This window comes from Crocodylus porosus, unplaced genomic scaffold, assembly GCF_001723895.1.
Source record: "Crocodylus porosus isolate Cpor-Errol unplaced genomic scaffold, CroPor_comp1, whole genome shotgun sequence".
Taxonomy (NCBI): domain Eukaryota; kingdom Metazoa; phylum Chordata; order Crocodylia; family Crocodylidae; genus Crocodylus; species Crocodylus porosus.
The window spans coordinates 2243851-2255055 of record NW_017728904.1 but is presented as its reverse complement, the minus strand read 5'-3'; the positions used below and the strand labels follow the sequence as shown (position 1 = coordinate 2255055).

At 66.8% G+C, this 11205-nt stretch overlaps 2 protein-coding genes across 2 annotated transcripts in view; one reads left to right on the top strand and one right to left on the bottom strand.

Moving 5' to 3' along the window:
* Positions 1-548: 548 nt before the first annotated feature.
* Positions 549-11205, top strand: part of LOC109324706 (unconventional myosin-Ie-like) — an 11612-nt gene continuing 955 nt past the window's right edge. The window contains exons 1-25 of the mRNA XM_019556737.1: positions 549-770; positions 1291-1380; positions 1771-1865; positions 2014-2101; positions 2562-2651; positions 3013-3144; positions 3271-3405; positions 3529-3661; positions 3856-4052; positions 4396-4476; positions 4607-4693; positions 5108-5194; positions 5784-5951; positions 6115-6200; positions 6387-6468; positions 6882-6988; positions 7124-7222; positions 7689-7833; positions 7990-8104; positions 8427-8596; positions 8722-8867; positions 9710-9856; positions 10525-10682; positions 10841-10918; positions 11065-11203. Of these exons, the coding sequence (XP_019412282.1) occupies positions 549-770; positions 1291-1380; positions 1771-1865; positions 2014-2101; positions 2562-2651; positions 3013-3144; positions 3271-3405; positions 3529-3661; positions 3856-4052; positions 4396-4476; positions 4607-4693; positions 5108-5194; positions 5784-5951; positions 6115-6200; positions 6387-6468; positions 6882-6988; positions 7124-7222; positions 7689-7833; positions 7990-8104; positions 8427-8596; positions 8722-8867; positions 9710-9856; positions 10525-10682; positions 10841-10918; positions 11065-11203 (3077 nt within the window). The remainder of the gene's footprint in view (positions 771-1290; positions 1381-1770; positions 1866-2013; positions 2102-2561; positions 2652-3012; positions 3145-3270; positions 3406-3528; positions 3662-3855; positions 4053-4395; positions 4477-4606; positions 4694-5107; positions 5195-5783; positions 5952-6114; positions 6201-6386; positions 6469-6881; positions 6989-7123; positions 7223-7688; positions 7834-7989; positions 8105-8426; positions 8597-8721; positions 8868-9709; positions 9857-10524; positions 10683-10840; positions 10919-11064; positions 11204-11205) is intronic.
* Positions 6571-11205, bottom strand: part of ZNF687 (zinc finger protein 687) — a 39143-nt gene continuing 34508 nt past the window's right edge. Inside the window, exon 10 of the transcript XR_002105024.1 lies at positions 6571-6580. The gene's annotated coding sequence lies outside the window, so the exon portion shown is untranslated. The remainder of the gene's footprint in view (positions 6581-11205) is intronic.

Here is an 11205-nt window from a genome sequence, read left to right as displayed (position 1 = left end):
TGGCACTTGGCTCAGGAGCTGCCGAGTCCCGGTGGGGACAGGCCGGGGCTCTGGGACAGGCGCCCCCTCCAGCCACCAGCGCTGGTGGTTCCCGCACGCCCAGGGCAGGATTTGAACCCAGGACAGCCCACTGTGGATTGGCCAGTGCTTTCAGCGGGGGGCAGGAGGAGGCCTGGACGCCTGGTTTTGTGCTTAGCGGCAGCGCTGTGCAGTGGTTACAGCAGGGGGCAGGGAGCCCTGGGATCAACCCCCCCCCGGCAAGGGCTGTGACCAGCTGCCCACCGAGGGCTCCTGAGTCATCCAGGGGCCACGGACAGGATCGCTCTCACCTCAGCAGCTGTGAGCCCCCTGGCCGCCCCCTCCCACATCCACCCTCCTTGCCCAGGCAGGGCCCTGGCCCCAGCCGGGGCTGCCCCATCGTGGCAGCCGCAAAGATGCGTTCATCCCCCTCCATGGGACAGGCAGTGTCAGTGCCAGGCTGTGTGGTCGGCCCCGCGCCAGCACTGCAGGGAGGGAGGGGGAGACCTTCCAGGGTCCTGATCCCACTGATGCCACCTTACCCCAGCCTGGCTGCAGCAAGGCCCTGGCCGTACCCTCCCACCACGACTGCCCTGCTGCTCTCCCCCCTCCAGGGCAGCAAGGAGCGCTACCACTGGCAGGCGCAGGGCGTGCGGCAGAGCGGTGTGGATGACTTGGTGCTGCTTCGCCGCGTCTCTGAGGACGCCATCGTGGAGAACCTGCGCCGGCGCTTCCTCGACGGCTACATCTTTGTATCCTCCTGACCATGGCACCTGCCCAGCCTCTGGATCACCCCTCCCCGGGCCAGCGGAGGAATCACTGCACCCCTGGCGGGGGAAACTGAAGCATGGAGCTGGGACTCCAACCCAGGGTGCCTGCATCCCAGCTTGGGGCTCTGCCTACTAGGCCACGCTGCCCCTGGCTGGCTCTGGCCCTCTAGGCTTGCACAGTATCACAAGGTGCTCCCTGCCATGCCTAGGAGCAGCTTGTGATGCTGCAGGAGCCAAGGGGGCACGGACCCCCGCAGATTGCTGGGATCCTGCTAGTGAGCTTGTGGGGGTCATTTAGGCTTGTCCCAGCTCTCTTCCCACCCCCGCTGGAGCCAGAGGAACCCTGGCAGCAGCAGGAGGTTGTTGTCCTGGCACCAGAGCTGTTATTGCCCCATAGTGAGTGGCTTAAATACAGCAGGGCTGTTTATGGGGAGATGGGGGAGGATCCAGTCCCCTCCCTGTTGGCTCTGGCTGCTGCCTGGCCCTTAACTGGCGCCCCCAGACCTACATCGGGCCAGTGCTGATCTCCATCAACCCCTTCCGGCAGCTGCCCTACTTCACAGACCGCGAGATCGACATGTACCAAGGCGCGGTGAGCCCTGTGGTGCTAGAGCCCAGGGGGCATTGTCCTAGGGGTGCTGTTCCCAAATGATGGACCCTCTTCTGGGGCCGGGCCCAGGGGCTTCAGACTCCATCAGCTGAGGATGGGCGAGCTGAGCGCGAACGTCCTCATGGATGCAGTGCCCAGCCCAAATGGGGCTTTGCGTCGGATGTCACCAGCACCGACCCCCTTCCTGGATCTGGTGCTTGGGGCTGGGGGTGAAGCCTTGACCCACTGAGGCAGGGAATATGGGGCCCAGCCCCCCCTGCATACAGGCAGGGCTCCGGGACCCTTGATGCATCCCATCGAGGGCCTGGCCTGGCTCAGGTCCAGGGTGGGAGCGCAGGCCTGGCATGACAGGTGCCCCCCCCCGTGATGCAGGCGCCATATGAGAACCCGCCGCATGTCTACGCGCTGGCCGACAGCTCGTACCGCAACATGCTCATCGACCGCGAAAACCAGTGCATCATCATCAGGTACCAGTGGGCATGTCTGGGGCTGGGGGAGGGTGAGCAGAGGAATACAGGGGGGAAGGGAGCTGGGTGGTTGCCTCCTCCCTGGCCTGGGGGGGTTGGTGTCCTCCACAGTGGGCGTCATGTTAACCCTTGCCCTCCTGTGTCGCAGTGGGGAGAGTGGCGCAGGCAAGACCGTGGCGGCCAAGTACATCATGAGCTACATCTCCAGGGTGTCCGGCGGGGGCCCCAAAGTTCAGGTACCACCAGGCCCCCCAGTGCTGGCTCCCAGCCTCTCCCCACAATGCACTGCTGCCCTCACCAGAAGGAGACCCAAGAGCATCATGGGAGATGTAGCTGGAGCAGGGGACCGCCCCACTCCCAGCCCTGGCTCTGCCGAGGGCAACGACGGCTCTTCCCAGGCTCCGTAGCAGCCTGTTGCCATCCCGTTCCCAGGCAGCAGGTCCTGGGGGCTCAGCCTGCCCAGGTGGTGGGCGCTTTGGCAGGCATAAGGCCCAGGCCTTGTTCCCTGCCAAGCTTGGGGCATGGGACACAGATTGGGCACTGGGGGGTGGATCTGAAAGGCATTGCAGGGACAGGCATGTAAGCATCTTCTCCCAGGGCGTCCATCCCCAGGCTGCCCCCCATGTGCTGGGGTGGGGGGCTGGGCATCCTGGTGGGTGGCTATGGGGGGCTCTGACAGGTGCCCCCACCCTCCAGCACGTGAAGGACATCATCCTCAAGTCCAACCCGCTGCTGGAGGCCTTTGGGAATGCCAAGACCGTGCGCAACAACAACTCCAGCCGCTTTGTGAGTGCCCCCTGCCACGCCAGCCCCACCCACTGCTTCCAGGGGCTTTGCGAGTCCAGCCTCCCTGCCCCCCACCCATCGGCCTCGCCTGCATCTTATGGGGAAACTGAGGCACTGCCATCAGTGGTTAAGCTGGGAGCAGCCTGTAGCCACTGGACCCCCCTGGATGGAGCCCAGGAGCCCTCAGTGCCCCCAGCTCCCTGCTGCCCTGGGGACAGACCCCAGGCGTCCTGGCTTGTCTGGTGGCTGAGGGGGGAGGGCTCGAGTCAGCCCTTTGCTGCATGGGGTGTTGCTATCTGAGCACCTTCCTGCAGCACTGCTGGGTCTCTGTGGGGTCCCGGCTCACAGCCCCCCTCCCCAGGGCAAATACTTTGAGATCCAGTTCAGCCAGGGCGGGGAGCCTGATGGCGGTCGCATCTCTAACTTCCTGCTGGAGAAGTCGCGGGTCGTGAGCCAGAACCCTGGAGAGAGGAACTTCCACATCTACTACCAGGTGGGGCTGGGGGATCTGCGCACAGCTGGGGCACATCTGGGGGCCTGGGGCATGGCAGAGGAGCACGGCTGGGGGACCTGTCCCCTGCTGGCACGTGACTCCCTCCACCCCTGCCCCTGTCCCCAGCTGCTGGTGGGCGCCTCCCCGGAGCAGCGGGAGAACCTGGGCATCACCACGCCCGACTACTACTACTACCTCAACCAGGCGGCCGCCTACACCGCCGCCGACGTGGACGACCGGCGGGACTTCGATGAGACCCTGGTACGGCCCCTCCTGGGACATCAGCTTCCCCCCGCCCCGTGCCCATGCTGCCCCCGGCACAGCCGGGCACCCCTGCTTCTCCACTTGGCCGCGTCACGAGCCCCCTGCGCTCTGCCCCTACAGACGGCCATGGACGTGGTGGGCCTGAGCGGGGAGGAGCAGGCGCTGGTGCTGCAGATCGTGGCTGGGATCCTGCACCTGGGCAACGTCGGCTTCCGGGATGCCGACAACTACGCTGCCGTGGAGAGCGAGGACTGTGAGGGGCTCCCCATCCTCCTCCCTCTGTCCTCGCCCTCAGGAGAGGAGGGTCCCATGGGCCAGGGTGGGGGCATGTCCCCTGAGCACGCTGGCTGGGCCCCATTGGGAAGCCGGCTGCTGGAATGGGGGGGTTGGAGGAAACTGAGGCAGGGAGCGGCACCTACCCCCCACCCCGTCCCCCTCTGCCCCCAGTCCTGGCCTTCCCTGCCTACCTGCTGGGCGTGGAGCAGAGCCGGCTGCGAGAGAAGCTGACGAGCCGCAAGCTGGACGGCCGGTGGGGGGGCCGCTGCGAGGTCATCGCTGTGACCCTCAACGCGCAGCAGGCCAGCTTCAGCCGCGACGCCCTGGCCAAGGCCCTGCACGCCCGCCTCTTTGACTACCTCGTTGACGTGCGTCCCATGTGCCCCCCCCACCCCCTCTGGGGGGCACTTTGGACCCCTCACACTGCATGCCCAACCTCATGGGGGCATCTCACACCCCCATTACATGCTAGCTCCTATGTGGCCTTCGGACCCCCCTCCACCACATGCCCAACCTGGGGGAAGCCCTTAGATCCCCCCACCTGCTCCTGGCCCCTGGAGGGACCCTGAGACCCCTGCTACCACCCTGTGCCCAGCTCCCTGCTCCCCCTGGGGCATCATCTATGGGATCCCCCCCCCAGATCAGGGGCTCCAGCCCCTGGCACGTGCAGCCTGGCCTGTACCCCGCCAGACTTGGTGCCTCCGTCTCCAGGCCGTGAACAGGGCCATGCAGAAGGCGCGGGAGGAGCACAGTTTGGGCGTGCTCGACATCTATGGCTTTGAGATCTTCCAGGTGAGGCCGGGCTGGGGGGTCTTCAGCCCCTCTGAGACCCATGTATGGTACTTCCCCCCATGCCCTATCTGAACCCGGGGCCTGATGGGTCTGTCTGTCAGCCTGTGGGTGCGTGTCTGTCCCACCGCAGAAGAACGGCTTCGAGCAGTTCTGCATCAACTTTGTCAACGAGAAACTGCAGCAGATTTTCATTGAGCTGACGCTGAAGGCGGAGCAGGTGGGGCTGGGGGGGCAGGCGGGGGGAGCCGTGGCACAGTGTGTGGCTCTGGGCAGGGGCTCGGGACACCTGGGCTCTCTCTATTCCTCGCTGGACCAGCTGCAGCATGTGCCCTTGGGCGTGCCTCAGTTTCCCCTCCTGCCCCTGTCCCATGGGGCAGGAGTGGGGTGCAGAAGTTCTGCATTACCCCAGCCAAGGCCCAGCTGGAATAGGCCTCGGTTGCTTTGTGCAGCCCCACTTCACAGATGGCCAAACTGAGGCACGGGGCAGTGGCTGCATAAATGGCGGAGGAGGGACAGGAGCCCAGTGTCCCGCTGCAGAGCCAGCTGCTTTCGCGAGCCGCGGGGTGGGGGGAGGGGGGAACCCCCCATCCTCCTGCCCCACCCCACTGCCTGCTCACAGCGCCCCCCGCAGGAGGAGTACGTGCAGGAGGGCATCTGCTGGAGTCCCATCGACTACTTCAACAACAAGATCGTCTGTGACCTGATCGAGAGCAAAGTGGTGCGTGACAGGGGGTGGGGCCCCTGCAAGCCCTGCCCCTGAAACCTTGGGGGTCCTCTGTCATGTGGGTGGAGCTTGGGGAAGCCCCGCCCACACTAGGCTGGGGCTGGGGTTTGGGTGTATGGGGGGGTTCTCCAAGTCCCATCCCCACAATGCTGGGGGTCTTGGGCATGTCATGGGGGGCAGAGCATCTCCAAGCCCCACCTCCATGGTGTGGGGGTCCTGGGTGTATCAAGGGGGTTGGACCCTTCCAAGCCCCACCCCCATAATGCTGGTGGTCCTGCGTGTTATGGGGTGCAGCTTCTCCAAGCCCTGCCTCCACAGGGTTGGGGGTCCTGCTGTGCCTAGAGGCAGGTCTCAAGCCCCGCCCCTACAACTTTGGGGGTGGGGCCTCTCCAAGCCCCACCTCCAGGGTGCAGGGGGCTCCCCCGGGTATGGGGGGAACCTGTCCTGGGCTGGATGGGGGGGATGGGGCCTAGATGCAGCCCCCCCTGCCCTTTTGGTGCCCCCCAGCCTGGGACAGGGGCACAGCACCCCCGGCTGGCTTGACGTGGCTGCAGCAGGGCACTGGGCACCGTTCCCCCACCAGAACCCGCCAGGGGTGCTGAGCGTCCTGGACGACGTGTGCGCCACGCTGCATGCCCAGGGCGCGGGCGCCGACCAGAGCCTGCTGCAGAAGCTGCAGGCTGCGCTGGGCACCCACCCCCACTTCAACCCCTGGAGCTGCGGCTTCGTCGTGCATCACTATGCTGGCAAGGTGGGCCGGGGGGGAAGCTGGGGGAGCCCAGAGGGGTTGGGGGTGCTGCGCCAGGGGGCCATGCTCCTGGCCTTAACCCCTGCCCTGCCCCTGTGCCCGTGCGGGGGAGGGGGTCGATTGATACCCCCGTGTCACTGCAGCCCCCCGCCCCCTGTACCCCCAGGTCTCCTACGACGTGGAGGGCTTCTGCGAGCGCAACCGGGATGTGCTGTTCAACGATCTCATCGAGCTGATGCAGAGCAGCGAGCTGTGAGTGCCCGGGGGGCTGGACGCCGGGGTTGTGCCCCCAGCTCAGGGGCGGAGGTGTCGAGCCGGGAGGAGCAGGGAGCCCGGATGCCTGGTTTCTGTCCCCTCCTGGCAAGGCCCAGGGGAGCCGCGCTGAGGCCCAGCAAACAGCCCCCGCCCAGGCCTGTCCCTGATGTCTCCTCCCTGCAGCCCCTTCATCCGAGACCTGTTTCCTGAGAACATCCACATGGAGAAGAAGGGGCGACCCACCACGGCTGGCAGCAAGATCAAGGTACCCAGGGGCAGGGACCATGCAGGGGTCTCTGCTTGGCCTCCAGCTGGTCTCCTCCAGCCATGGGGGCTGCGAGGGGGTGATGGGCTAGCAGCAAACACCCTGCCCCTCTCTGCCTTCCTCCCCAGGCCTGTTGGGAGCCTGCCCAGACCTCAGCCCAAGCCTGATCTGGAGCTTACCCCTCCCCAACCCTCCCAAATCTCTGCTGGGTCTTACTTGGTGCCCCCCCAGTCATCCTGCACCTGCAGGTGGCCTCCTCTCTGCTCCCTTTGCTTTGCTGTGTCCAGCTGCGCTCCCCCCAGCACAAGCTGCATGTGGCTGTTCCTGCTTATTAGAGATGTTTGTGTTGGGGGGGCTGCGAGGAGGGGGATCCCACCACAGCGGGGGAGCTGAGCAGCTCCGGTGCCTTGCAGAGACAGGCCAATGACCTGGTGACCCGGCTGATGTGCTGCACGCCCCACTACATCCGCTGCATCAAGCCCAACGAGACCAAGCGGCCCCGCGACTGGGAGGAGAGCAGGTGGGGCCGACCCCGCACCCATGTCCCCCGTCCCATCTGGCTCCAGGCCCCGTCACAGGCACCTGGAGCCCTGTGCACCCCCGTCGCGGGCTGAGGGTGCCTGGCGCTGTGCTCACTGCCCCCGCCTGCCTGCAGGGTGAAGCACCAGGTTGAGTACCTGGGCCTGCGGGAGAACATCCGCGTGCGCCGCGCCGGCTACGCCTACCGGAGACCCTTCCACAAGTTCCTGCAGAGGTGGGAGCGCGGGCGGTGGGGGCGGGTGGCACCCCCTCCATGGTGCCCCATGGCTCCACCCCTGGGATCTCCCAGCAAGCGATGGAGCCAGATCCCAGGGCCAAGGGCTGCCTGGCAAGGGACCCGTGCCCCATGTGGGCTCTGGTGGGCAAGGGATCGCCACCCTGTCTGGGCATGCCAGGCTGGCCCCACCTGGCAGGAGCCAGGACTAGGAGCAATGGGCCCAGAGGTGTCTGGCAACAGCTCCAGGCCCCTGAGCATTGTGGTTGCCCTTCTCTGCACCTTGTTGGGGTCGGGGGTCAGGGACTCTGTCTTGGCATTTGGCCTCCTCTCGGTGGTGGGGGGTTCCTGGGCCCCGTGGTGCCGTGCAGACCTCGGCCAGGCTGAAACTGCCCCCATGGGGCTTGGGACGGGGAGGCAGGGCAGGCGCCCGCTGGGAGACACCCCTCGGTCCTCTGCCCCTCAGGTACGCGATCCTGACCCCTGAGACGTGGCCAGCATGGCGGGGCGAGGAGCGCCAGGGAGTGCTGCACCTGCTGCAGGCCGTCAATGTAGACCCCGGGCAGTTCGAGCTGGGCTGCAGCAAGGTCTTCATCAAGGCCCCCGAGTCAGTGAGTCGGGGGGCATTGGGTGGGGCGTGGGAAGCTGGGACCTGTGCCTGGGGGTGGGGAGGGATTCAACACCTGGCTGGGGGAGGGTGCCAGTCCCTGGAGCCAAGGGAAGGGGCCGTGAGCAGAGCCGCAGCCCCTCACCGGGTGCCCCCCCAGCTGTTCCTGCTGGAGGAGATGCGGGAGCGGCACTACGATGGCTTCGCCCGTGTCATCCAGCGAGCCTGGCGCCGGCATGTGGCCGCCCGCACCCAAATCCGCCTCCGCGAGGAAGGTGGGTCCTGCCTCCCCCTCCCCCAGCAGTGCCTGGGGCTTGGCTATACGGACCTGAAATGACACAGCTGCCCCTGCCCCCACTTGGATCTGCCCCTGCCCTGGCGCCAGGTGCTGTACGGGCCTGGGGGAGCTCCTGCTGCCCGTGTTCCCACTGGGGAAACTGGGGCATGGAGACATTCCCCCCAGCTCCACGGGAGAGTCCTATGCACCTGCTCCTGCGGGGACTCGCACCCGGGCCCCAGCCCCGCAGAGGCTGCTCTCGTCCCCCCTGCCATGGCGGGGTCAGGGGGCGGGGGGATTCACAACCCCCCTGCCCACAGCCTCCAACCTGGTGCTGCACCGCAAGGAGCGCCGGCGCCACAGCCTCAACCGTGCCTTTGCCGGCGACTACCTGGGCCTGGATGCCCGCCCCGAGCTGCGGCGCTTTCTGGGCCGGCGCGAGCGCGTCGACTTTGCCGCCACCGTCACCAAGTACGACCGGCGCTTCAAGGTACCGACCGCGGCCTCTTGGCCCCCCCCAGGCCTGCCCTCCCCTCTCATCCTGCCCCTCACCCTTGCCCTGCTCTTGCCCCTGTTCTCCCCCACTCTGCTCACGCATGTGCCCCATGCCCGCAGGCGGTGAAGCGGGACCTGATGCTGACTCCGCGGTGCCTCTACCTGATCGGGCGGGAGCGGGTGCGGCAGGGCCCCGACAAGGGCGCCATCCGCGAGGTGCTCAAGCGCCGCATCGAGCTCGAGCATGTCCAGGCTGTGTCGCTCAGGTGCAGGGGGGGGACCAGTGGGGCAAGTGACCCTTGGGGCAGGGGTTGTGGGGCAGCCTGATCCACCATGCGCCTTGACGGCTGCTGGCGAGGCACTGGCACCACACCCCCGGGGACGTCTCCAGCTGGTGCTGGACCTGGGCTGGGGGGGGCCAGTGTGAGAGAGACCCCCCCCCAGCCCCCAGGTCTGTCTGGCAGGGTTAGTTCATAGCATCCCAGGGCCGTGGGGCTGGAAGGGAGCTCCAGGGGTCCCATCTAGTCCAGCCCCTGCCTGAGGCAGGATCAGGCCTGTCCAAACCTTCCCAGGCAAATTAATCAAGTGATCTTGTAGCAAAACTACCGTCAGCCCTGACGTAAGACATCACACCCGGACTTGCCTCAGGGAAAGCTGGGGGACCGCGGCAGTCAATGTCCTGCTGCTGCAAAGGTTGTTAACAGATGCTCAAGAGATCCCAGGCCAGGGCCATGCCCCCGCCACAGAGGAAGGCAAAACCCCCCAGTCTGGGCCAGTCTGAGTAAGGGGAAAAAATTCCTTCCTGACCCCAATGCAGCGTCTGTCTGACTTTAAGCACGGGGGCAAGACCCACTAGCCAGGAACTGCCAGACTTGGTCCCATCAGGAGCATTGGTACAGCCCAGTCCCCATCCCCAGTCTGGGCTGCAGCCAGCAGGCTTAGAAACCCCCAGACCCATGGGCCCCGGCACTCAGGGCCCCTCCTCAGTGCCTTTTCCGCAGGCTGGGCATGCCCGGCGCCCTCCGTACCCGTCTGTCCAGGCTGTGGCCGTGCAGCTCCAAGCGCTGGCTGGACCTCAGCCCCGGCTGAGGCTGTCCCTGCCCTGCAGCTCCCTGCAGGACGATTTCGTGGTGGTGCACACGGCGCAGTACGACAGCCTGCTGGAGACCGTGCTCAAGACGGAGCTGCTGAGCCTGCTAAGCCGGCGCTGTGGGGAGCGGGCCGCCCGGCCCCTGCCCCTCAACTTCAGCAACCAGTGAGTCGCGGGGGTGGGAGTGGATGCCTGGGTCCCCTCCCAGCTTTGGGAAGGGTTGGAGAGGGGCATCAGTCTTTGTGTGGCTGGACCCCGGGTGCTGCGGTGCCAGGTGCTGTGCGACCCAAGCCTGGGGGTGGGCTCCTGGGTTCTCTGCCCAGGGAGGGGCCGGCGGGGGGTCCTAGTGTAATGGGCGGCAGCAGAGGGTTGGAGCCAGGACACCTGGGTTCGTTTAACCCTCAGCTTCAGGCTGGATGGGGTCATGGGTAGGTGTGAGGGTGGGATCCCGGACTCCTGGGCTCTTTTAATCCCACCTCCAGCTGCAGAAGTGGCTGGACGGTGTGGTAGGTAGTGGGGTGGCAGGTGGAGGTAGGATCCAGGACGCCTGGGTCCTTTTCAGCTCAGCAAGGGGATGGCTGAGAGGGGTCATAGGTAAAGTGGGCTGGGAGCCAGGACGCCTGGGTTCTTGTCCCAGATCTTGGAGGGGAGCTGGGATGTGGGGGGGGCAGCATCTGGCTCCCCCAACTCCTGCCACTTGCTCTGCGCTCGGTGCTGTATGTGCCTTCTTGGCACTGCCCTGGCCCCCCTCCCCGCCCCTGGGGTCTGGGCCCCCCCATGGAGCCAGATGCTGGGGTGGGGGGTGTCCCCACATGCTCCTGCTGTCCCTGCAGGCTGGAGTTCAAGGTGAAGAAGGACGGCTGGGGGCCCTGGGGCACAGCCGGCTCCCGTCACATCCACTTCCAGCTGGGCCGGGGCGAGTGGGCACTGCTGCGAGCCGCGGGCAAGGTGCTGACCGTCAGCATCGGGCCTGGGCTGCCCCGAAACTCCCGTGAGTGCAGGGGGGCGAGGGCTGCAGGGGGAGGGCTGGGCGCTGGCCACCTTGTGCCCAGCCTGGAGGGTGCACAAGGCTGCTGAGTCTCCCCCAGGCGGGCTGGTGGGGGTGGAAGTTGGAGGCTGCTCTGACCCCCCACCCTATGCCCATGGCAGGGCCCACCCGCCAGGACCCGCGGTCAAGCTGCTTCCCAGGCCTTGGTGACCCCAGCACCAGCTACCGCCTGGTGGCAGGTACCAGCTGCACCCACTGCAGTGGAGGGGGTGGGGGGGCTGGGCCTTGTTGGGGCGGGAGGGTTTCAGGTCTGCAAGGGCCAAGAACGGGCACCTTGGTTCTTTCCCCCCAGTTCCCTCACGCCCTACTCCCCTCCTCTCCGCAGGCAGGGAGTGGCCACTGGGGGGACCCAGACCCCTGGGGACCCCCCGGCAGCGCCTGTCGCTGGCCCGCCAGAGCAGCATGGAGCAGCCGGCACTGCCGCGCCAAGGAGCCGGCCCCCGCGCCCGGGCCTGCCCTGCCCAGC